We start from the raw sequence: 26,184 nt of genomic DNA, 5'->3' as shown, positions 1-26,184 counted from the left end.
TAGTATATGATTAGCTTACAAACAATTTTGTGCATTTATTCATGCTCCAGTGAAAATGCATCTGTGCATTAAACATGCGTCATGCTGCTGTTTGTACTCAGTAGGAAAGAAAGTGGAATTGCTGGTAATAATCTTGCTGAAAGAGGGACAGACACAAAGTGTTGGAGTAACTCAGCGGGTTAGGCAGCATCTCTGGCGAAAAAGAATGGGTGACGTTTTGGGTCAGGACCTTCTTCTGACTGGAGAAGGGTCCCAACCCGAAACGTCGCTCATCCTTCATCATTAATGATGTACAGCAGCATCATGATGTCCCAACTTTTGAACTCTTCCCTATGAAGGCAAGCGTGCCAAAGGCTTTCGTCACTGTCCACCTGACTCGCCACTTTAAGAGAACCAGGTATCTGTACTCCGAGATCACTCTATTCTGCAACACTCTCCAGGGCTCTGTCTTTTATTGTGTAAGTTCTGCCCTGTTTTGACATCCTAAATGCAACACCTCGTACTTGAAAGAGTTAAATTTCATTTGCCATTCCTGCCATTCCTTGGCCCACTTTCCCAAGTGATCTGGATCTTGTTGTAAACTTGGATATTCTTTCTCACTGTCCACTATTCCACCAACTTTGATGTAATATGCAAATTTACTGACGATGTTAACTCTATTGTCATTCAAGTCATTAATGTTTACTCCCCCATCCCCTCCCTCCTCCCCTCCCTCCACCCCCCTTCCCTCCCCCTTCCCCTCCCCTTCCCCTTCCCCCCATCCCCCTCCCCCCTTCCCCTCCCCTCCCCCCCACTCCATTCCCCTCAAACCCCCTTATCCTCCCTCCTCCCCCCTCACTCCCTAGGAGATAGATTTAAACTTAAAAATGCGAATAACTTAAAAAATATAACACCGATTTCAATGAAACTTCTTCCATTAGCACCAAAGGGACGACGGTGTAAGGTGGGCCTACAATTGTCAAGCTATCGTGTACCGTTTTGGCTGTAGTTCAGGAACAAATAAACAAGAGTTTTAGTATATAGATGGAGCTGGTACAGAGTGTGGCTTAGCGTTCTCTTGTGGCCACTGCTAAATTATCAAACTGACGATAAATCTGTGAGTCGGGTGTGAAACAGGGAATGCCAAGCAGCATTAGTATGGATTACAGGAAATAAGGAATACTTTCTGCTCACTGAATTTAGAGTAAATTGTGTCTGAACTGTTATATTTTTAAACAAAATTGTGTTTGAATTAGTGAAAAAAACAGTGCCAGATTCATTGTCAGACTGTTGAATTTTCAGACATGTAACTTGCATTGGGTAAAAGTCAGGAGCATAAACTGATCCATTAGTCTTCATGCAAAATGTATGAATTGGCATAAGTCAATTATTTTGCACTTAAGTCTTTTGTGGGTGATATTTTTACTTTGAAAGTTGAATATTTACTGATATTCAGTAGAACTGTTTGGAGCATTGGAGCCTTATTGTCACCTTTGCATGTCTGGTAGACTAAAATGTCACGGTTGATAACAGCAGTCATTTTAAAATATAATGCTGACTGAGCCTTTTTATTTTTAGCTGGAGAACAGAAAATAAAAATAGAAAATGCTGGAAAAAAATTTGTATCCCAGGCAATGTGTGGAGAGTGAAGCCGTGAACATTTTGGGTCTGTTTTATCAGCATCAGCAGTTTGCTTTTTTGATTTTCATTCCAAGAGCTTGAAATACTTTCAGAAATACTATTGTCACTCAAGGAAAACAGTCATAGCGACAGTGAGGGAAAAAGTTGAGGGAAATTTGTTATTGTATATTACCAGTTCATAAAGGAAATAATCTGCTAAATATTGCACATTAAATCAGATTGGGAAGGTTAAAGCTCCATGCTGTAAAACTTAAGATCAAGTAAATGTGAATGATATTAAAAAGTATTAACATGAATAATGGAGACAAAACAATTGATTAAAGATGATTGTTTTCTTGCAGGTAGGCATCCATTAAAATCAATTATATTGTTCTAAGATGCTTTGACTAGGGGGTGACTTTGGCAGGCAGTAACTAGTGGGGTACCGCAAGGCTCGGTGCTGGAACCGCAGCTATTTACAATATACATTAATGAAGGGATTAAAAGTAACATTAACAAATTTGCAGATGACACAAAGCTGGGTGGCAGTGTGAACTGAGGAAGATGCTATGAGGATGCAGGGTGACTTGGACAGGTTGTGTGAGATGGCAGATGCAGTTTAATGTGGATAAATGTGAGGTTATCCACTTTAATGGTAAGAACAGGAAGGCAGATTATTATCTGAATGGTGTCAAGTTAGGAAATGGGGAAGTACAAAGAGATCTGGGTGTCCTTGTTCATCAGTCACTTAAAGTTAGCATGCAGGTACAGCAGGCAGTGAAGAAAGCTAATGGCACGTTGGCCTTTATGACAAGAGGAGTTGAGTACAGGAGCAAAGAGGTCCTTCTGCAGTTGTACAGGGCCCTAGTGAGACCGCACCTGGAGTTCTGTGTGCAGTTTTGGTCTCCAAATTTGAGGAAGGATATTCTTGCTATTGAGGGCGTGCAGCGTAGGTTTGCTAGGTTAATTCCCGGAATGGCGGAACTGTCGTGTGTTGAAAGACTGGAGCGACTAGGCTTGTATACGCTGGAGTTTAGAAGGATGAGAGGAGATCTTATTGAAAAATATAAGATTATTAAGGGATTGGACACGTTAGAGGCAGGAAACATGTTCCCAATGTTGGGGGAGTCCAGAACCAGGGGCCAGTTTAAGAATAAGGGGTATGCCATTTAGAACAGAGATGAGGAAAAAACTTTTTCAGTCAGAGAGTTGTAAATCTGTGGAATTCTCTGCCTCAGAAGGCAGTGGAGGCCAATTCTCTGGATGCTTTCAAGAGAGAGCTAGATAGAGCTCTTAAAGATAGTAGAGTCAGGGGGTATGGGGAGAAGGCAGGAACAGGGTACTGATTGTGAATGATCAGCCATGATCACATTGAATGGCGGTGCTGGCTCAAAGGGCCGAATGGCCTACTCCTGCACCTATTGTCTATTGTCTATTGACTACTTTTGTTTTTATGATCTTATCCCTGTTACCAATTGTTGCGGTTCATGCATTGATTTTTCTATCACAGTGAGCACCAATAGAAGCACAGTGCAATATTTGCCTAGAGACAAATACTTTGCAGGTGCTATCGCAACGTTTAAGAATAATTTAGACATGTAAATGGACAGGAGAGGTTTAGGGGGACATGGGCCAAATGCAAGCAGGTGGGGCTAGTGTAGATGGAACATGTTGGTCAGTATGGACAAGTTGGGCTGAAGGGCTGTATGACTATGACAACAAGACAATGCATCGTTGTGGCAGCTTCACTAGCTTGCACTTACATTTCACATCGCCTTCTTTATTTTCTACCAAACTGAAGGTGAAGTTGTAAGGTCTTCTATTGAGAGTCTTGGACACCTTGGTTTCCTTCCACCTTTATGAAGCTTTTTGTTTACAGAAGTCAATTTACTCAGAAATGCTGTACCTATATTGGGATAACGTCTCAGGCATCGTAATAGCTAAGTATCAAAGGAGTCCTTCTTCAAAGTAGGCATACTGAAGAAGGGGCAGAAAGTGCTGGATTAAATCAGCAAGTCAGGCAGCATATCTGCAGAAAATGGATAGGTGACTTACAGGTCAGGACCCTTCGTCAGGCTGAAGATCAGTAGATCAGTCCGAAGAAGGATCCCGTCCTAAAACATTATCTATCCATGTTCTCCAGAGATGCTGCCTGACCTTTTGAGTTATTCCAGCATTTTGTCTCTTTTTAAAAAAAATCAAAACAGTCCACCAGGGTGTTCAATGTGGCAAATATTGAGGCGGAATTGTCTGGACAATTTTATCCCTAATTTCACAAACTTCCATTGCTTTAACATTTAGTGTGCTATAAACATCATCAGAATCTATTTTTGCTTTTGAATATCCTCTTGGAGGAATTTGTGTGTTCAACCTGCACCCTAAATCTGGCTTTCATGTGGATTCGTGTTGCCCTCTTCATTACGCCTCTGATCCGGATAGCACACAAAGAAAATCTTATACAGCAATAGTGAGTTTCTTAAACGTCTGTTTATTCAAGCCTCGACTTCTGGGAAGCATTTCGAGAGAGGGCTAAAAGATACTGGATTGACTGAAACAACTTCCAGCAATTTATGGCATTCGCTTTACAATGGTTATATGTCGGTTTGATATTTTTACAATAATTCACAAGTAACCTACTTTTGATTCTTGTTTAAATCTGCGGAAGTTGCCTGACTGCTGGGAATTGTCTTCCTTTGCCGAACAGCTATTTTCCCCACTTGCTATATAAATGGACGTCATAAATCACGGCCAAGTCTTATGACTCCTCTTATCTTATGGTCAATCTTATTGCACTCAGTCTCGTTTACAAACACCCTGTGGTTATCTTTAGGTAGACACAAAATGCTGGAGTAACTCAGCGGGTCAGGCAGCATCTCTGGAGAGAAGGAATGGGTGATGTTTCGGGTCGAGACCTTCTTCAGACCCTGATCTGATTATTGCCTCTTCCAATATGATCTTCAAATTACTTTCAATATGTTGATCTAAATTCCGAACATCCTTTTCCAGTATGTAAGGCACTTGGGTTAACCATATTACAAACTTGCCAAGTTTTCTTATAATTTCCAGAAATCCCTTTATCATTCTCTTTGAAAGAAACTGCACAAATCACCCCAACATTGGGTCAATGGGTTTGTTTATATGTAGCTTGTAAACACTGGATCGATTGTAAACATGTATTGTCTTTTCACCAACTGGATAGCACGCAACAAAAGCTTTTCACTGTACCTCGGTGCACGTGACAATAAACTAAACTCTAACTCAGTTTCTAATGTCAAAGACGTACAGGTATGTAGGTTAATTGGCTGGGTAAATGTAAAAATTGTCCCTAGTGGGTGTAGGATAGTGTTAATGTACGGGGATCACTGGGCGGCACGGACTTGGAGGGCCAAAAAGGCCTGTTTCCGGCTGTATATATATGATATGATATGATTACCTGAGGTGCCAAAACCCACCCTTGATTGGCCACACCACCACCATACAATGATACCTCTCCTCATTTTCACTACATATAGATGTGGGAAAGGGATGTGCATGTAATTATTTCACTCAGGCACTGAATGATTGTGACTCGTGAATGTGACAATGTTGCTTGTTTAATATTACAGGGCCATTGTATACTGTCAATGGGTTGACAATCTCCATGAAACTGGAAAAATACTCTCTGTCTCAGGCCCATTCAGTGGATTTCTGAAATGGATACTATGCCATCTAACAAAAGGAATTGTTAAACGGGAAATGTATGGTCACGGCATCGGCCGTTTCTCAAAGGAGGAAATATATACCTTAATGGAAAAGGATATGCGAGCACTTTCAGTCATCTTGGGTGAGATCAAATATTATTTTAGTGTCACTTATTGCTACATATTAGAGTGCCAGCCCATAGTCGACTGCAGTCCCTGTTTTCATTGTTTATTGGTTTGTTTCCAGGTAGATGTAAACAATGTTAAGGATCATCTTCAAATAAGAGCTGCGGAATTGTTCTTGGTATTCTGACTAATATTTATCCTTCACTCAGCATTACTAAGTTTGATCATTATCATGAGAAAAACACAAAGTGCTGGAAGAACTCCATGGGTCAGGCAGCATCTGTGGAGGAAATGGACAGATGACATTTTGGATCGAGACCCTTCTTCAGACTGAAGAAACGTTGTCCCGCCATAGATGTTGCCTGACTCACCTTCGTCCATTTGTGTTTTGCTCCAGATTCCAGCATCTGCAGTTCCTTATGTCACGAGATCATTATTCCATTTCTCGACCCGAAACGTCACCCATTTATTCTCTCCAGATATGCTCCCTGTCCCTTTGAGTTACTCCAGCATTTTGTGTCTATCTTCAATTTAAACCAGCATCTGCAGTTCCTTCCTACACATTACGTTTCTGTTGTTGGTTTATTCGGAAAGGCCTTTGGAATACTTTGTAAGGTGTTACATGAATGCACTTTCTTTGCATCGGAATTAATTATTTTGTTTCATCAAGGATCCTGATACTTAATATATTTTCTACTTGAGCTTCAATAATCATACCAGGGAGAAGCTTAGGTCTTTTTGATGTTGCAATAAATTCCCTGGTAATCTCCATGTTTCAACTCCATCTGTCATTGTGCATCTCATATCTATTATCCTTCAGGATATTCTATTAATTTACATCATCTGATTAAGAGCTGGCTATTCTATTTGGCATTACCAGCTTTTAACCAAAGTAACCGAGTAAAAGTTCAGAACTCCTAGATGAAAATGAAAGCGCCAAACCTGTTTGGAACAACTCTACTCCCTGTACCCTGTGGCAAGTCAAGTTACTGTCGGTGGCACAGCGGCGTAGCAGTACAGTCGCTGCCTTACAGCGCCAGAGACCCGGGTTCGATCATGACTATGGGTGCAGCCTGTACGGAATTTGCGCCTTCTCTTTGTGACCATGTGGGTTTTCTCCGGGTGCTCCGGTTTCCTCCCACATTCCAAAGACGTGCAGGTTTGTAGGTTAACTGGTTTCTGTAAATTGCCCCTTGTGTGTAGGATGCAAAGGTTGGATAACAAAGAACTAGTGCCTGGTGATTGTTGGTCGGCGAGGATTCAGTGGGCTGGAGGGCCTGTTTCCATGCTGCATGTCTAAGCTCTAAACTAATCCGATACATTTCAATTAGAATAAATTGCTACAACGGTGGTTTCCATTCTTAATTTAATTGAGTTTGTGCAATTGTTTTTAATTGTTTTGCTTGACCGTCACCACATGCAGCAGGTAGAGTAGCCTCAGGTCTCTCATCACCAGGTCCAGGAATAGCTATGTTCCTGCAACTATCTGGTTCTTGAAGAAGGGTCTCGACCCGAGACGTTGCCCGTCCATGTTCTCAGGGATGCTGCCTGACTCGCTGACTTACTCAGGCAAATTGTGTCCTCTTGTGTGTTAATCGGCATCTGCAGATCTTTGTTACTGCTGGCTCTTGATAACTTGCACAACCTAATCCTACAATAACAGGGCACTATGACCCACCTCTTGCGTTACCATTGACTTTCTTTACTCCCCAATTTATGCTTTTGCACTAATGCCTTTTTGCATGGTTTTCTTTCTTTTGGAAATTTAATTTGTACTTTATGCATGATTTCTGTATAATTTGTTTTTGTGTGTTGTCTGAGCTTTTGTGCCGTGATGCTGCTCCAAGGAACATTTTTTATTGTACCTGTACCTCAACTTACATGTGCATATGACAAGCTTGACTTGAGTTAAATGCAATTGTATTGACCAATTGTTCTATTCCCCTTCTTACATGGGAACTTAATGGAATCAACAATCAAACATAGAACCGAGAACAGAGCACAAGAGCAATCGTTTCGGCCCACAATATCCATCCTGAACACAATGCCAAGTTCAACTAATTTTCTCCACCTGCACGTGATCCATATCCCTCCATTCCGTCCATTTCAATAGTCAATATCATATCATATCATATATATACAGCCGGAAACAGGCCTTTTCGGCCCTCCAAGTCCGTGCCGCCCAGCGATCCCCGTACATTAACACTATCCTACACCCACTAGGGACAATTTTTACATTTACCCAGCCAATTAACCTACATACCTGTACGTCTTTGGAGTGTGGGAGGAAACCGAAGATCTCGGAGAAAACCCACGCAGGTCACGGGGAGAACGTACAAACTCCTTACAGTGCAGCACCCATAGTCAGGATCGAACCTGAGTCTTTGGCGCTGCATTCGCTGTAAAGCAGCAACTCTACCGCTGCGCTACCGTGCCGCCGTGCAGTGAAATGAAAAATTACCCGCAGTTCAACAATAAGACCAATAAGAATAAGCAATAAAAATATGCAATAACACATACAATCATAAACCAACACCAAACAAAAGAAACATCCATCACAGTGAGTCTCCTCCAGTCACCTCCTCACTGTGATGGAAGGCCAGAATGTATTTTTCTCTTCCCCTGCCGTCCTCTCCCGTGGTCAGGCTGTTGGAGTTGCCACGTCGGGGCGGTTGGGGCTCCCGACATTGAAGCGCCGCGCCGGACGGTGGAAGGTCTGCGGCGGGCCGACCTAAGCCCCGCGATTCGGGGCGGGCGAAGACGCTGCCGCTGCCGGAGCTCCCGATGCTCCCCTGGCAGCAAGTTCCAGGCAACCACCACACTCTGTGTAAAAACTTGTCGCACACATCTCCTTTAAACATTGCCCTTCTCAACTTAAAGCTCAGAGGAAAGTAGAGGGAACATGATCAATGGGCAACTAATTCTATAATATCTCTTTAGAGCTCGTGGCCTGACAGCAAATTAAATCCAACAGAGTCTGAGGCAGGAAGTGTGAAAATTCAATGGAAAATTATGTTCAGAATGCAATTAAATGGAAGGAAAACACAGAAAACTTGTGAGAGAGAAAGTAAAAAAGGTAACTTCTTTGAAAAATCCAACAAATTAATGTATGAGGGAATGATACTTGTTTCCAGTGCTAGAGAGTTATTTACTAGTAACACACTGTTAACTAGTTAACACACTGTTGAAAATACACACAGACCTGAATGAAGAAAGCCTCACACATTGTGGTGGGTGTCATGTCATAGTGTCATTTCACATACCTGTTAAGAGTTTAGTTTAGTTTAGTTTGGTTCAGAGATACAGCGTGGTAACAGGCCCTTTGACCAATGGAGTCCATGCCGACCAATGATCCCTGCACACTAACACTATCCTACACACACAAGGGACAATTCTCAATTTTACCAAAGCCAATTAACCTCCAAACATGTACGTCTTTGGAGTGTGGGATGAAACTGGAGCACCTGGGGAAAACCCATGCAGGTCACGGGGAGAACATTTGAACTCCGTACAGACAGCACCCATGGTCAGGATTGTACCTGGGTCTCTGGAGCTGTAAGGCAGCATCTCTACCACTCTGCCACCATGCCATCCCTTTTTTGAAGAGGTCTTTATGAGGGCAAATGGAGGACATTGTCTATATGGACTTTAGCAAGACTTTTGACAGCATCCCGCATAGTTAGCTTTCCTAGATCGCATAGGATCTAGGGAGAGTTAGCTAAGTGGACACACATTTGGCTTGATGATAGAAAGCAGAGGGTGACGGTGGAAGGTTGTGTCTCGGACTGGAGATCTATGACTCATGATGTGCCGCAGGGATTGGTGCTTGGTCTATTGTCGTTCGTCAATTATATAAACAATCTGTATGAGAACGTGGAAGGAATAGTTAATAATTTGCAAAATAAAGCATGAAAATAGGCGGTATCATATATAGTGAAGACAGTTATCAATGATAGCAGCAGGATCTTGGTCAGCTAAGAAAGTAGGCTGAGGAATGGCAAAGATGCTCAAAGCAGGTACGTACAAAGTATTGGAGTTTGGAAGTGAAACCAGTGGAGGACTTTCACAGTGAATGGTAGGACATTTATCACTTAGGACTATCATTTAGGATAGTGGTCGGACACTGGGGAGTGTTATAGAGCAGAGAGTTCTTGGTGTAGATGTGCTTAGCTCCCTGAAAGCAGCATCACATGTAGACAGTGTGGTGAAGAAGGTATTGGCTTGTTGACCTTCATCAGTTAAGGCATTAAGTACAGGGATTGGGATATTATGTTGCTTAACAATCTCTATGAACCCAAAACAAAATTAATTTCATTCAGAGGGATTGTGGGTACCTCAAATAAATATTTCAAAACATGGTGTTGAATAATAATAAAGACAATCTTTTAAATATTAATGAGATTTCAACTTCTGTCCAAATATTATCCTACAATTGTTATTTTTGCACACTCCAGAATGTTTAACAACTGGATAAAATTTGGATATTTTACTTCCCGATTACCTGCCACTGAGTCACTGACATGTAAACTTTGCCCATGGCCCATGCATAAAGTTGCGTCATTCTCCATAATATCCATAGAATTATCTAGTGTAAATGATCCATACAAGTACTAAATCTGAATCAACACATTTACTAGACAGTGACAGGAGTTATAGTATCAGTAGAAAATAGCATGTAAAATTTGAGAGTTCCTGAAATTGTTTCCTAGGCCTTTATTTTGGCAACATTAACTGGGCGGCACGGTATCGCAGTGGTGGAGTTGCTGTCTTGCAGCACAAGAGCCCGGGTTCGATCCTGACTACGGGTGCTGTCTGTATGAAGTTTGTACGTTCTCCAGGATCTCCGGTTTCCTCCCACATTTCAAAGAGTGTACCAGTTTGAAAGCTAATTGGCTTGGTAGAATTATAAATGGTCCCGAGTGCATGTAGGATAGTAATAGTGTGCGGGAATCGCTGGTCGGCACGGACTGAGTGGGCCGAAGGGTCTGTTTCTGCTCCGCATCACTAAACTAAAATTAACTATTTAAATTGTATGAGTTTTAATAACTCCACTAAAATAGAGGAGAAAGGATAGGTGACGTTTCGGGTTGAGACCCTTCTTCCAGCTTCCAGTTGCTTGTCACTTTAATGGTCTGTTGAATATATACTGCTTTTGTAAACCAGAGTTTGATCAAACTAACTAACCAACTAACAAACAGAACTGGCCAATACTATATGTTTTGCTAATGTTGCGAGCTAACAAGAACTTGGTGGTGCAGGCTAGTAGCATTAACCCCCCAAAAGTGGCACAAATCAATGTTTCTTGGTGTAGGAAGGAACTGCAGATGCTGGTTTACACTGAAGATAGACACAAAATGCTGGAGTAGCATAGCGGGACAGGCAGCATCTCTGGATGGAAGGAATGGGTGATGTTTCAGGTCGAGACCCTTCTTTTTTCCTAATAGTTACAATGTGTCCTTGTTTGTATCTCCCTGCCTTCCCATTAATTTCTCAGCTCATTAGTCATGATTCTTCATTAATTTCTCCTGGTATTTGGTGCCTATAGTTCCCAATGATCCATTTCTAAATTATTTAGCAGCATGTGTCATAGATTGTTTTCAGTAAGTGATAGAAATAACTGGGGGGTTTACCCTTTAGAGCTAAAAAGAAGACACTTGATATTGTGATATTCAATCAAATTGAAAAGTGGTTTATTTGAAGAACAGAGCCATTACTATAGAGACATTACTGTTAATCTACCACAATATACTAATATTATGTTGCTGCAATATATTCCAGCATTAAAACCTTGTACTATAATACTAGTAACTGGTAAAGTACTATGCTCTACCATGATTTTAACTTGGATATTTTTATCTATGAGGGTGTTTCATGAAGGTAAAATGTGTGGGTGATACATATAGATATGGATATTAATGTGATTAGTAAATGACTAGTTAGTTATGAAACATTTGCTGTACCAGTCTACATTTTCACAATGATACCGTAACAACTTCAATAGTCAATAGTCCAGTTTATTTGTCAAATACACATAAATGTGCAGTGAAATGAAAGATTACCCACAGTCCAACAATAAGAGCAATAAAAGTAAGCAATAACACACACAATCATAAACCAACACCAAACAAAAAAAAACATCCATCACAGTGAGCCTCCTCCAGTCACCTCCTCACTGTGATGGAAGGCCAGAATGTATTTTCTCTTCCCCTGCTGTCCTCTCCCGCGGTCAGGCTGTTGAAGTTGCCACGTTCCAGGCGGCGCCGGACGGTACTTCCCTATAGAATCATTGGAGATGCAATACCAGTGCTACCCTTTCACACTTCAGAAGCCCAAACAAGCGCGGACAGTCCTTTCAGATGAAACAATGATTCACTTGCACTTCTCTTATTTTGGTCTAGTGCATTTTTCACAGCCTCTGCTTTGCAGAAAGCAAACGAAGGTTCGGCGATTGGAGTGAGCTTCCATGTAGAAACATAGAACTGCAGATGCTGGTTAATACACAAAAGGTCACGAAATGCTGGAGTAACTCAGAAGGCCATTTAGAACGGAGATGAGGAAAAACTTTTTCAGTCAGAGAGTTGTGAATCTGTGGAATTCTCTGCCTCAGAAGGCAGTGGAGGCCAATTCTCTGAATACATTCAAGAGAGAGCTAGATAGAGCTCTTAAGGATAGCGGAGTCAGGGGTAATGGGGAGAAGGCAGGAACGGGGTACTGATTGAGAATGATCAGCCATGATCACATTGAATGGCGGTGCTGGCTCGAAGGGCCGAATGGCCTACTCCTGCACCTATTGTCTATTGTCTATTGACAGGCAGTATCTCTGGAGAACAAGCATAGGTGATGTTTTGGGTCGAGACCCTTCTTCCAGCTTCCAGTTGCCTGTCACTTTAATTCTCCATCCAACACCATTTGACTGTCTCTCTGTGACCTGCTGTGCAATTATAACATGGCACAATACATACTTGAGGGGCAGCATCTCATCCTCCACAAGGACACATTTGCAGCCTTCTGAACTCAATGCTGAATTGAACCATTTTAGGTAACTTGCTTTTTGTCTGAACTGGCTATTTCTGCTGCAGATTATCCATCTAAAATATTGACTCAGTTTATCTCCCTCCATCGGCACCATCTGCTGGGCATTTCCTGTAGTTTCGCGTTTCACGTTTTTTATATGTTCTGTTGTTTTTCTCTTTCTACAACTGTGCTTTTTTTTTAACCTGTCCACTAGATGGTTTCATCAACAACTTATCACTGCGGCAACTCAAGGCTCATCGTTCATTTCCTTTGCACTACCCATCCATCCTCTTTCCTCTCAGCAACTTAAAACTCACTTGCTCTCTCCCTTTCCTAATTCTGATGGAAAAGTTTTCCCTGAAAACGTAAACTGTTTTCCTTTCCATCATTTTCTGTTTCATTACATTGTATTTGAACTAAACTTCTGCTAAACATTATTCCCTTTATCATGTATCTGTTCACTGTGGACGGCTCGATTGTAATCATGTCTTGTCTTTCCCCTGACTGGTTGGCACACAACAAAAGCTTTTCATGTGACAATAAATTAAACTAAACTAAACTATTGTGTAGGAAGGAACTGCAGATGCGGGTTTACACCAATGATAGACACAAAATGCTGGAGTAATTCAGCCGGTCAGGCAGCATCTCTGGAGAAACAACACCTATTCCTTTTTTCCAGAGAAGCTGCCTGAACTGCTGAGTTACTCCAGCATTTTTGTGCCTCTCTTAAACTAAACTATTTCCAGCATCTGTGTTTCAGTTTTGATTTTCAGTCTTAATATTTTTTCTGTTTGCATTCATGTAAATAATAAATTAACCTGTTGCAATAGATTCACGGTAAGAAAAATGGAGAGAAATGTTCTCAGGAAGAGAATTAATCTGCATTGCTCCTGTACACATTGCAAACACTGATTCAAGAGTGCTTTGGCAAAGAGCTATGAGCATGTCCTTTTCCTTCCTAACAGGGGATTAATGGTGGATTGGGCTGAAGAGGGGACGTGATGCCCATGGTTAGGTTAGCAATGGGCAAGTAGCAGGACAGAAAAATCTAAGTTGATAATGAAATCAGAAAATGCTGGAAATACCCAGCAGATGACGTCTGTGGAGAGATGAATGACGTTACCATTACAGGTTAATGCTTGTCCATTAGAAAGTTAAATTGATTTTGCTTGCCGTTTGTAGGTGATAAGAAGTACATCATGGGCCCCAGGCCTTCGACAGTTGATGCAGCTGTATTTGGGCAACTTGCGCAGGCAATGTGGACACTGCCTGGAACCAGACCGGAACGGCTGATTAGAGGTGAGAAAGGGGTGGATGGGTTGGGCAAAGGAAATGAAGGATGAGGCTTGGGTTGCCTCAGTGATGAATTGTTGATGAAGCCATCTAGTGGACTGGTTAAAAAAAAGCACAGTTGGAAAAAGAGAAAAACGACACTTTGACTCCAGAGAGAAAAGCAAAGGAACACATAAAAACTGAAATGCAGGGCTCCAGGAAATGCCCAGCAGACAGTGTCAACGGAGAGAGATAAATTGAGTCATTATTACAGATGGATAATCTTTGTAATAACAATCTACACAATTGAAGCTAATGCAATTGCTGACAAAGCATGTAATTTGTTAATAGTTGACTAGTTGGTCCCAAGCGCCTATTCCTGCCATACCTCACTGCCAAGCTGAAAATGGCCCAAAATATTTGTACTCATTCTTTCCCCTCTATTAACCAACTTTCAATTCATGTTATCTTTATCCCCAATTCCATGTTCTCTACTTTGTTTATCAATATCCCACCTGGGTTCTTTTTGAAAACCTCGTGACGACATCTAAATACACCATATCCACTTGTTCACCTTCATCAATAAAAAAAATCATCAGTAGAGCATGGAATGCCCTTCTGCCCAACTCATTCATGCTGGCCCTCTAAGCGAATCCCATTTGGCTGCATATCCCTCTGTCTTTCCTATGCAGTGCCTTTCCAAGTGTCTTTTAAATGTTGTTATTGTACCTGCCACATCTATCTTCTCAGCCAGCGCATTCCATATATCCACCACCATCTGAATGAAAACGTTGCACCTCAGGTTCCTATTAAATATTTCCCCTCACCTTAAAACTATGCCGCTGGTTCCTGATTCTCTTAACCTGATTAAAAGACTGTGCGTTGACCCTGCCTGCTCCCCATACCCTCTGACTCCGCTATCCTTAAGAGCTCTATCTAGCTCTCTCTTGAATGCATTCAGAGAATTGGCCTCCACTGCCTTCTGAGGCAGTGAATTCCACATATTTACAACTCCCTGACTGAAAAAGTTTTTCCTCATCTCCGTTCTAAATGGCCTACCCATTATTCTTAAACTGTGGCCCCTAGTTCTGGACTCCCCCAACATTGGGAACATGTTTCCTGCCTCTAACGTGTCCAACCCCTTAATAATCTTATATGTTTCGATAAGATCCCCTCTCATCCTAAATTCAAGTGTATACAGGCCTAGACGCTCCAGTCTTTCAACATATGACAGTCCCGCCATTCCGGGAATTAACCTAGTAAACCTACGCTGCACGCCCTCAATAGCAAGAATATCCTTCCTCAAATTGCCTCAAATACACCTCTACAAGATCACCCCTCATCCTCTGGCACTCCAAGGGATAAAATCCCTACAGTTCAGGCCCTCTGGTGCTCGCAACACCCTCATAAATCTTCACTGCATTTATTTCCATTTAAATTACGTTTTCATGTAGCAGAGTGACAAACACAGAACGGTACTCTAAATGTATTTTTACAATAGTAGCGTAATGTCCCAACTTCTAAACTCAATACTCTGACTGATGAAGGCCAACGTACCAAAATCCTTCTTAACCACACCGTCTACCTGTGACGGGGAACTATGTGCCTGTACTCCTAGATCCCACTGCTCTGCCACACTCCCCAGGCATCTGTGAGGGTGCTGCTCTAGTTTGAGTTCCCAAAATGCACTTCACCTCACAATTAGCTCCATTAAACTCCATCAGCTATTCTTCAGCCCACTTGTCCAACTGATTAAGATCCTGCTGGAATTTTTGATAACGATCTTCACTGTTTACATTTCCACATACTTTAGTATCATCTACAAACTTGCTAATCATGCCTTGCACATTCTCATCTAAATCATTGATATAAACCACAAACAGCAATGAGCCCAGCACCAACCGATGCACACCACTAGTCACAGGCCTAGAGTCTGAAAAACGACCTTCCACCACCACCCTTTGCTTCCTTCTCTGAAGCTAATTCTATGTCCATGCAGCCAGCTCTTCTTGGATCCCATGCAATCTAACCTTTCAGGGCAGCCGACAATGCAGAACCTTATCAAAGGCCTTGCTGTGTCCATAGAGACATCATTGATGGCCTTGCCCTCATCACCCTTCTTGGTTACTTCTTCAAAACCTTAATCAAATCTGTGAAATATGATCTCCCACATACAAATCCACGTTGCCTCTCTGTAATTAGCCTTTGTCTATCCAAATGCATATATATCTTATCTCAGAATCCTTTCCAGTAATTTACCTACCGCAGATGCTAGCCTCACTAACATAGTTCCCAGGCCTTTCCTTGCAGCCCTTCTTAAAAAGAGGCACAACATTGGGGTGGCACAAGGGCGCAGTGGTGGAGTTGCTGCCTTATAGTGCTTACAGTGCTTACAGTGCCAGAAACCCGGGTTCGATCCTGACGACGGGTGCTTGTCTGTACGGAGTTTCTATGTTCCCCATGACTGAGTGAATTTTCTCCAAGATCTTTGGTTCCCTCCCACATTCCAAAGACGTCCAGGTTTGAAGGTTAATTGGCTTGGTATAAATGTAAATTGTCTCTAGTGTGTGTAGGATAGTGTTAATGTGTGGGGGTCGCTAGCCGGCGCAGACTCGGAGGGCCAACAGGCTTGTTTCCGCGCTGTATCTCTAAACTAAACAAAAATTACCCACCCTCCAGTCATCCAGAACCTCAACGTATCTAATAGTGATTCATATATCTCCATGAGGGCTTCTGCAACTTTTTCTCTAGCTTCGCACAGTGTCCTTGGATATATTTTATCAGACCTGGGAGAAGTCCAGCATCTCCTCGACCGTAATACGGACTGTCATCAAGACATCTCCATTCCTGTTCTGAGATCCCTGGTCTTCATGTCTTTCTTCACAGTAAAAGCTGAGGAGAAATAATCATTGAAGACCTTGCTCATCTCCTGCATCTCCTCACATAGATGGCTTCTGAAGGGCCCTGTTATCTCTTTAGTTAACTACTTTCCCTTAATGTACGTAAAATCTCCTTGGAATTTCCTTAATCCTATATGCCAGAGATGTTTCTTGCCTCGATTTTGCCCTCTTGATTTCCTTCTGGAGTATGCTCCTCATTCCCCTAAACTCCCCCAGGGGTATAGAGATCCCAGCTGCCTGTACATGACCCATGCCTCTTTCTTTTTCCAGACCAGGCCCTCAAATTCTCTCATTATCCAGGCTTCCATTGTACTCTCACCATCACATTTTAAAAAACATCCAACTTTCTGAACGTCCCTTTGCCTGATAACAACCTAGTCCAATCAACTTTAGCAAGTTACTCTCTAATACTTCAAACAAAGTTTCTCTCTAGTAAATCCTGATTCTATACATTATGACAATCCCATTATTTGTTATTGATTCTAGCAATTCCACTACTAATGTCAGTTTAAAAGGTTTGTATTTCCTTGTTCTCTCTTTCCATTCTTCATTCACCAGGAGCCATTCCAGAATCTATGGAATTTTGGAAGATGATAGCCAAAATGTTCACTGTCTCCATAGCCACCTCTTTCCAACAGCTGGGATGTTGACTATTAGATCTTTGGATGGATCAGTTTTCTGCTCATTAACTTCTCTCATGCAATGGTCTGAATGGTGTCAAGTTAGGAAAAGGGGACGTACAACGAGATCTGGGTGTCCTAGTGCATCAGTCACTGAAAGGAAGCATGCAGGTACAGCAGGCAGTGAAGAAAGCCAATGGAATGTTGACCTTCATAACAAGAGGAATTGAGTTTAGGAACAAAGAGGTCCTTCTGCAGTTGTACAGGGCCCTAGTGAGATCGCACCTGGAGTACTGTGTGCAGTTTTGGTCTCCAAATTTGAGGAAGGATATTCTTGCTATTGAGGGCGTGCAGCGTAGGTTTACTAGGTTAATTCCCGGAATGGCGGGACTATCATATGTTGAAAGACTGGAGCGAATAGGCTTGTATACACTGGAATTTAGAAGGATGAGAGGCGATCTTATCGAAATGTATAAGATTTAAAGGGGTTGGACACGTTAGAGGCAGGAAACATGTTCCCAATGTTGGGGGAGTCCAGAACAAGGGGCCACAGTTTAAGAATAAGGGGTAGGCCATTTAGAACGGAGATGAGGAAAAACCTTTTCAGTCAGAGAGTTGTGAATCTGTGGAATTCTCTGCCTCAGAAGGCAATGGAGGCCAATTCTCTGAATGCATTCAAGAGAGAGCTAGATAGAGCTCTTAAGGATAGCGGAGTCAGGGGGTATGGGGAGAAGGCAGGAACAGGATACTGATTGAGAATGATCAGCCATGATCACCTTGAATGGCGGTGCTGGCTCGAAGGGCCGAATGGCCTACTCCTGCACCTATTGTCTATTGTGTATTGTCTAATTCTTTTTATCTGTAGAAGGGTCTCAACCCGAAACATCTTCTGTCCATTTGTCGCCTCGCATGCTGCCTGACCAGCTGTGTTCCTTCAGCAGTTTGTTTATCTTTTTTTTACTGATACTAGTCTAATTAATTTGTGTTATTCTATGGTTCAATGGTACTTCATTGCCACATGTAATTAGGTGGAAGGAAATTCCTTTTTTGCATCTTACTGAAGAATCTTATTGAAGATTAAATCTTACAAGTGCAAGAGCATAGGAATAGTAGATTACATTGAGACAGTACACAAGAGTCGTCACACTTCTGGGCGCCATTTTGTATGATTGAAGTCCAAAGTTGATAAAAATGTATAGTCTTAACTTGGCCATTATTGTTGTCCTGATAATAACACTGTGTCAGAGTTGTGGGGTCTTCCTGGTCAGGCGATGTTGTTAGAAACATAGGAAATATGTGCAAGAGTAGGCCATTCGGTCCTTCGAGCCAGCACCGCCATTCAATATGATCGTGGCTGATCCAAAAGCCATGTTTAAGTGGTGTCCACCACCACTTTTAAACAAACAAACATCATAAATACCTGAAATATCATCGATCCTAAATGTAGGAATTTTGACCTTCCTGCACTTTTATATAGGAAACAGAGCTGCAGCAGTATTCTGCGGACAATTTCAGTGGAGGTTTTGTGAATTTGAAGTTACAGTGCAAGGAAATTCGGGCAGAGTATAAAAACAAACATAACTCACACCTGAATTTCCTAATTTCTTTGCATCAGAAGTGGGTATTCTGCTGGACCTCCACCACAATGCAGCATCATTTTTCAAAAAAATGGAGAAGTTTATTATTTTCAAAGCCTACTCTCAGGTTTTCAGAGAAAGTGCTGAAAAATAGTGACCTCCTGTGGTAATGCAGAGATACAGCCATTAGTATTTAGTCCCTGAAATTCCCCTTGTATCTACAAGGTGGTGCTGCAGGCAAATTAACTTTGCTATTGTTTAAGAGCTCCTTAGAACCTTTAGAATTATGGAATCTTACAATTTGATCAAAACTGTTGAAATTATATATCAACATACAAGTCGATACATTTAAGAACGTTTGAAAAACATTCCCAACTTAAAATATATCAAAATAAGCACATTATAACCTAAGATGTGTTGATTTTTTTTAGGTAATGTATTTATAATTTTTATTTATATAATGTCTACATTTATAATTGGTTTTATAAATTGTTTAGTTTGCACAAAAACATAATTGACATTATTTTATGTTTCAAGCTAGTAATAAGACCCTGAAACCACACATATTTCGGATGTATACTCATGTGGACATGATGTAACCAATATGAAAAGGAATATGTGTGAGAATTTTTGTTCCCCTTAGGCAATATAAATAAAAATATGAGCTTTAAAACTATTTGTAATCTGTTCATTTAATAAGCAATTAGTATCGGTTAAATAGTGATTTTGTATAAAAACATTTATTTAGAATCCCATTGTTGTGCAAGGATTTCCTGAAATCTTGATTTAGAAGAAGACTGTGAAACTTTGGAATATTTTTGCCACTGCTTATTTCTCCTTCTTAAAAGGAGACCTAGAATATGTCCAGTGCCCTCCATAATGTTTGGGCCAAAGACCCATCATTTATTTATTTGTCTTTGCACTCCACAAATTGAGATCTGCAATAGAAAAAAAATGGCATGTGGTTAAAGTGCACATTGTCAGATTTTATTAAAGGCCGTTTTTTATACATTTTGGTTTCACCATGTAGAAATTACAGCAGTGTTTATACATAGTCCCTCCATTTCAGGGCACCATAATGATTGGGACACATGACTTCACAGGCATTTGTAAGTGCTCAGGTGTGTTTAAATACCTCCTTAATGCAGCTATAAGAGAGCTCTTGGCACCTAGTCTTTCCTCCAGTCTTTCCATCACCTTTGGATGATGTTTATCAACATGAGGACCAAAGTTGTGCCAATGAAAGTCAAAGCCATTATGAGACTGAGAAACAAGAATAAAACTGTTAGAGACATCAGCCAAACCTTAGGCTTACCAAAATCAACTGTTTGGAACATCATTATAAAGAAAGAGAGCACTGATGAGCTCACTAATCGTAAAGGGACTGGCGGGCCAAGGAAGACCTCCACAGCTGATGACAGAAGAATTCTCTCTATAATAAAGAAAAATCCTCAAACACCTGTCTGACAGATCAGAAACACTCTTCAGGAGTCAGGTGTGGATTTGTCAATGACCACTGTCTGCAGAAGACTTCATGAACATAAATACAGAGGCTACACTGCAAGATACAAACCACTGGTTAGTCACAAAAATAGGATGGCCGGGTTACAGTTTGTCAAGAAATACTTAAAAGATCAACCACAGTTCTGGAAGAAAGTCTAGTAGACAGATGAGATGAAGATTAACTTATATCAGAGTAATGGCAAGAGCAAAGTATGGGGGAGAGAAGGAACTGCCCAAGATCCAAAGCATACCACCTCATCTGTGAAACACGGTGGTGGGGGTGTTATGGTCTGGGCATGTATGGCTGCTGAAGGTACTGGCTCACTTATCTTCATTGATGATACAACTGCTGGTAGTAGCAGCATAATTTGAATTCTGAGGTGTATAGACACATCCTATCTGCTCAAGTTCAAACAAATGCCTCAAAACTCATTGGCCAGCGGTTCATTCTACAGCAAGACAATGATCCCAAACATACTGTTAAAGCACCAAAGGAATTTTTCAAAACTTAAAAATGGTCAATTCTTGAGTGGCCAAGTCAATTACCCGATCTGAACCCAATTGAGCATGCCTTTTATATGCTGAAGAGATAACTGAAGGGGACTAGCCCTCAAAACAAGCATAAGCTAAAGATGGCTATAATACAGGCCTGGCAGAGCATCACCAGAGAAGGCACCCAGCAACTGGTGATGTCTATGAATCGCAGACTTCAAGCAGTCATTGCATGCAAAGGATATGCAACAAAATACTAAACATGACTACGATAATTTACATGACATTGCTGCGTCCCAAACATTATGGTGCCCTGAAATGGGGGGACTGTATAAACACTGCTGTAACTTCTACATGGTGAAACCAAAATGTATAAAATCTGACAATGTGCACTTTAACCACATGTGATTTTTTTCTATTACAAATCTGAAATTGTTGAGTACAGAGGCAAATAAATAAATGATGGATCTTTGTCCCAAACATTATGAAGGGCACTGTACTAGGAAACATAGAAAGTATTACTCTGACATAAGGTACTTAGTGCAATTAGTTTAAACTGACACATTTATGGTCTAAAAGAGCCTCCTCCCACCCTACTTAATCTCACCCTTTTGACAATATCCTTCTGAGATCTTTTAGCCTACAGATTTATAAATGACATCTCCAGTGAGGAACCAAAGTATTGCTGGGCTGTGGGGAAAGAGCAAGAAATGAAATTAGTGTTTGCCTTAGCTCCAATTCTGCAGGTGATGTGCTACTGGTGTAGTGCATGCTGCACAATGTTTCTTTTATTGAATAAGGCTTGTGATTCTAAAATGATCAGCAGTTGAAAGGAGGGAGAAACAACAATATATTGAGGATGAGACAATGTGCTGGCATACTTCAGCAGGTCAGGCAGCATGTCGTGGGAACATGGGTAGGTGACTTTTCAGATTGGGACCCTTTTGGTCTAAAGGGTCCTGACCTGAATTGTCACCTATGCATGTTCTCCAGAGATGCTGCCTGACCTGCTGAGTTACTCTAGTACTTTGTCTTTTTTTGTAAATCAGCATCTGCAGTTACTTGTTTCTACAATATCCTGACTACGGTTGCCTGAAAACTCCCACTCTGTGCTGGGTGACACCATGACTCTATGGAACTGAAAAGCAGGGGAAGAACAATCAACATTGTAAAATATTTTCTTCTTTCCATTGCACCAGCAAATATAACTGATGATCGGTAATTCGACTGTAACATTAACTGTTTCTTTCTTTACAGGTGCTGAATGACATGCAGAATAATAACAATCCTATCTGCTTTAATTTCACATTTCAAGAATTTATAATGTTTTGCTTTTGTACATTTGTTTTAGCTCAGTGTCAATATATCCCTTCTATATCTGAAGAATATCTTCTACGTCTGAAGACGGTTCTCGGCCTGAAATGTCATCCATTCCTTCTCTACAGAGATGCTGCCTGACCCGCTGAGTTACTCCAGCTTTTTGTGTCTACCTTCTATATTGCTTGTTCTTCTATTATAAACTTACAGAAACCCACCTAAAGGAGGATAGTTCATAAGTCATAGGAGCAGAATCAGCCCATCGAGTCTACACCGCCATTCAATCATGGGTGATCTATCTATCTTTCCCTCTCAACCCCATTCTCCTGCCTTCTCCCCATGACACCAAGAAGAATGTTTTTGAGGCAGAGAGTAGTTGTGATCGCAAACTCATTACTTGCAAGGATAGTGGAAACTCAGACAATCAGGGTTTTTAACAGGGAACTAAAGGAGAATATTGATCAGAAAGACTGAAAGGAAAATAACTGGGAGGGTAATGGGGACAGAGCAGCATGTATTCCATGGGATGAATAACCACCTTCTTTGTGGTAGTAACCCTGTGATTCCTTGATGTCCGACAAACATAATAATCTACATCAAATGTTCTACATACAATAGTGAATAATTATATTATTTTTGCAAACCTGCTACTGGAAATATATTCAGAGTCTGTTTCCAATGGTCCATCTTTTTAATCCTTTTCTTTCAGATGAGCTGGTTAATCTTGCGATGTATTGCGAGAGAATTAAGAGGAAGTTCTGGCCTGAATGGACGGAAGAGATCGACGATGCTTCGTACAGTAATGAAGACGAAACAAGTGAAGATAGTTTGACTCCCACACCACTCCAAGATTTCAGTTTGTACTCTCGCACGGAAACATTTGATGAGGAGTTAACTGAGAACAGCGTTTCCTATTCACAAACTCCAGACACTGATTATACAGGCCATTCACTCTTTGATTCAGACGTGGAAATGGACGAGTGCACAGATAACGAGCTGGTCAAATGAAACGTGCTAAAGAAACGTCATTGTGTATTCTGCACTTTAAGCGGTAAAACCGATGTACTCTGGAGTTCACTAGGAATCACTCAGTACAAGTATTGTCATTCAGACCAATGTGAAATCATTGCCAGTTACAATAACCAAGAAGCTCCTTTACACCAGTAAAGTCTTCTCCTCTATATGTATAGTACTTAACTGATGTATATGCTACTCAAACGGTACATTCAATCATAATTTTTACTGGGTAGTGGGATGGCCCATGTACCTAATGCATCAGATTTTGATACTGCAGTTCTTTACAACTCTCCTGCATAAAAAAGCTTCTCCTTCATTAATTTTAGGCGTTTCCAAAACTACATACATCTAGGCATATCATAAAAACTTATTTTCAGTGCTAGTTATAGTCCATCACAGTATAAATAAGGCCTTCAGTGTAAGGTTGTGAAAGACTTTGTTATGGAAGGCCACATACGCAAGTTTATGTGCTGCGTTAAAGGTGAAAGTAAAGTATTTAATCACAGATATACAAATGCCAATTCAGTGAGGCAGTTTTCTTTAGGGTGCATGGATAGCAGAAGTGTACTTAAATGATATATGTACTTATCAACCAGGATCACTTGTGAATTGATGAAACAATATTATGTGGGATTACTTTCTTGGAACTTTATATATTTAAATTGTGTTGCTTTTACACAATGTGCCAGTGTGTGAAACTGATGGTAAACAGTGTGGTTGTAAACTTATATTAATAGTTGGTTTGAATCTCCTTGATATATTTTCTTTCTACTAAGTGTGACTTGGCAAGGGGAGGTTTTGAAGATAATTAGTCAAATAGTTGGCAGATTCATACACTGTAGCAATTGCCTCCATTATTTTTTTAGATGAGGAATTGCTCAAATTAAATTGAGTTGGATAAAAAGGGAAAATGGAAGCTCCAGTTGGAAAGTTTTCAAAAATTAGAGTAAGGATCATAAATAACATTTATAAAAACTGCCGCAGATGCTGGAAATCTGAAATAAAATCAAAAATGCCATGAACACTCAGCAGGTCAAGTAGAATCCGTGGAAAGAGAAATATTTAACATTTTGGTTCCAATACGAAAGGTCTTGGATGCAAAGTGTAAACTTTAAAGTGAGACAATTGTTTCAATACTGCTTTTTGACATCAGAGTTTGAGTTTGGGTTTAGTTTTTTGTCACATGCACCAAGGTACAGTGAAAAACCTTTGTTGCGTGCTAACCAGTCAGTGGAAAGACAATACATGATTACAATCGAGCCATTCGCAATGAACAAATACATGATGAATGGAATACGGTGAATAATGTTTAGTGTACAATTAAGTCCAGTAAAGTCTGATTAAAGATAGTCTGAGAGTCTCCAATGAGGTAGTAGCTCAGGACTGTTCTCTAGTTATTGGTAGGGAGCAGTCCTGAACTACTATCTACCTCATTGGAGACCATCAGACATTGGTGTGGCAGCACGGTTTTGATTGCAGCACGGTTATGAGTGTGGTAGCAGATACTTGTCTTCATCCAGATAGCCATCTGCTGGTTGCACACCTTTAGCTGGTGTGGAATGAAGACATCATGACTCCTCCCAGGTTAGCTGGCATTAACCTTTCTAATTTGCTACAACCACAAAGCCAGAGAGAGTTCTTCTTGGTTCTGATAGAGGGTTAAATGAAATGTTTAAACAAAGAGTGGGTCCAGAGGAGGTTTACAAGAATGATCCCAGGAATGAGTAGGTTAACATATGATGAGCGTTTGTCGGCACTGGGCCTGTACTTGCTGGAGTTTAGAAGAATGAGGGGGGGACCTCATTGAAACGTACAGAATAGTGAAAGACTTGGATAGAGTGGATGGAGAGGATGTTTCCACTAGTGGGAGAGTCTAGAACTACAGGTCATAGCCTCAGAATTAAAGGACGTTCTTTTAGGAGGGAGATGAGGAGAAATTTCTTTAGTCAGTGGGTGGTGAATTGCCACAGAAGGTTGTGGAGGCCAAGTCAGTGAATATATTTAAGGCAGAAATAGATAGATTCTTGATTAATACAGGTGTCAGACGGTATGGGGAGAAGGCAGGAGAATGGATTTAGGAGGGAGAGATAGATCAGCCATGATTGAATGGCGGAGTAGACTTGATGGGCTGAATGGCCCAATTCTGCTCCTATCACATGATCTTATGGTCTTATGAAGGAACTGCAAATGCTCATTTACAAAGAAAAAGAGACATAAAGTGCAAGGGCAACTCAGCAGGTCAGGCAGCATTTCTGGAGCACATGGATTGGTGACGTTTTAGTCTGAAGAAGGGTCCTGACCAGAAACGTCATCTACCATGTTCTCCTGGGATAATGCATGACCCGCTGAGTTGCACCAGCACTTCGCCTTTTTCTAAATGAAATGTAGTCAGCTTCCTTTCATTGGAGGGTCTCAGTCACATTTGTGCATGACAAAGAAATGTGCGGTTATCCACTTTGGCGGCAAGAACAGGAAAGCAGAGTATTACCTGAATGGTGACCGATTGGGAGAAGGGGAGATGCAACGTGACCTGGGTGTCATGGTGCACCAGTCATTGAAAGCAAGCATGCAGGTGCAGCAGGCAGTGAAGAAAGCGAATGGTATGTTGGCATTCATAGCAAGAGGATTTGTGTTTAGGAGCAGGGAGGTTCTGCTGCAGTTGTACAGGGCCTTGGTGAGACCGCACCTGGAGTATTGTGTGCAGTTTTGGTCTCCTAACCTGAGGAAAGACGTTCTTGCCTTAGAGGGAGTACAGAGAAGGTTCATCAGATTGATCCCTGGGATGGCGGGACTTACATATGAGGAAAGACTGGATAGACTGGGCTTGTACTCGCTGGAATTTAGAAGACTGAGGGGGGATCTTATAGAAACATATAAAATTCTTAAGGGGTTGGAGAGGCTAGATGCGGGAAGATTGTTCCCGATGTTGGGGGAGTCCAGAACCAGGGGTCACAGCTTAAGGATAAGGGGGAAGTCTTTTAGGACCGAGATGAGAAAACATTTCTTCACACAGAGAGTGGTGAGTCTGTGGAATTCTCTGCCACAGAAGGTAGTTGAGGCCAGTTCA

General features: G+C 41.3%; 1 protein-coding gene across 1 annotated transcript in view; it reads left to right on the top strand.

The window, feature by feature from the left end:
• The window catches only part of faxcb (failed axon connections homolog, metaxin like GST domain containing b), a 61,927-nt gene extending 35,918 nt beyond the window's left edge, over window positions 1-26,009 (top strand). The window contains exons 4-6 of the mRNA XM_078399695.1: window positions 5,205-5,422; window positions 13,602-13,718; window positions 22,810-26,009. Of these exons, the coding sequence (XP_078255821.1) occupies window positions 5,205-5,422; window positions 13,602-13,718; window positions 22,810-23,108 (634 nt within the window). The 3' untranslated portion in view covers window positions 23,109-26,009. The remainder of the gene's footprint in view (window positions 1-5,204; window positions 5,423-13,601; window positions 13,719-22,809) is intronic.
• The last annotated feature ends 175 nt before the right edge of the window (window positions 26,010-26,184 follow it).

Source organism: Rhinoraja longicauda, chromosome 5, assembly GCF_053455715.1.
Source record: "Rhinoraja longicauda isolate Sanriku21f chromosome 5, sRhiLon1.1, whole genome shotgun sequence".
Taxonomy (NCBI): Eukaryota; Metazoa; Chordata; class Chondrichthyes; order Rajiformes; family Arhynchobatidae; genus Rhinoraja; species Rhinoraja longicauda.
This window is presented reverse-complemented; position numbering and strand designations above follow the sequence as displayed.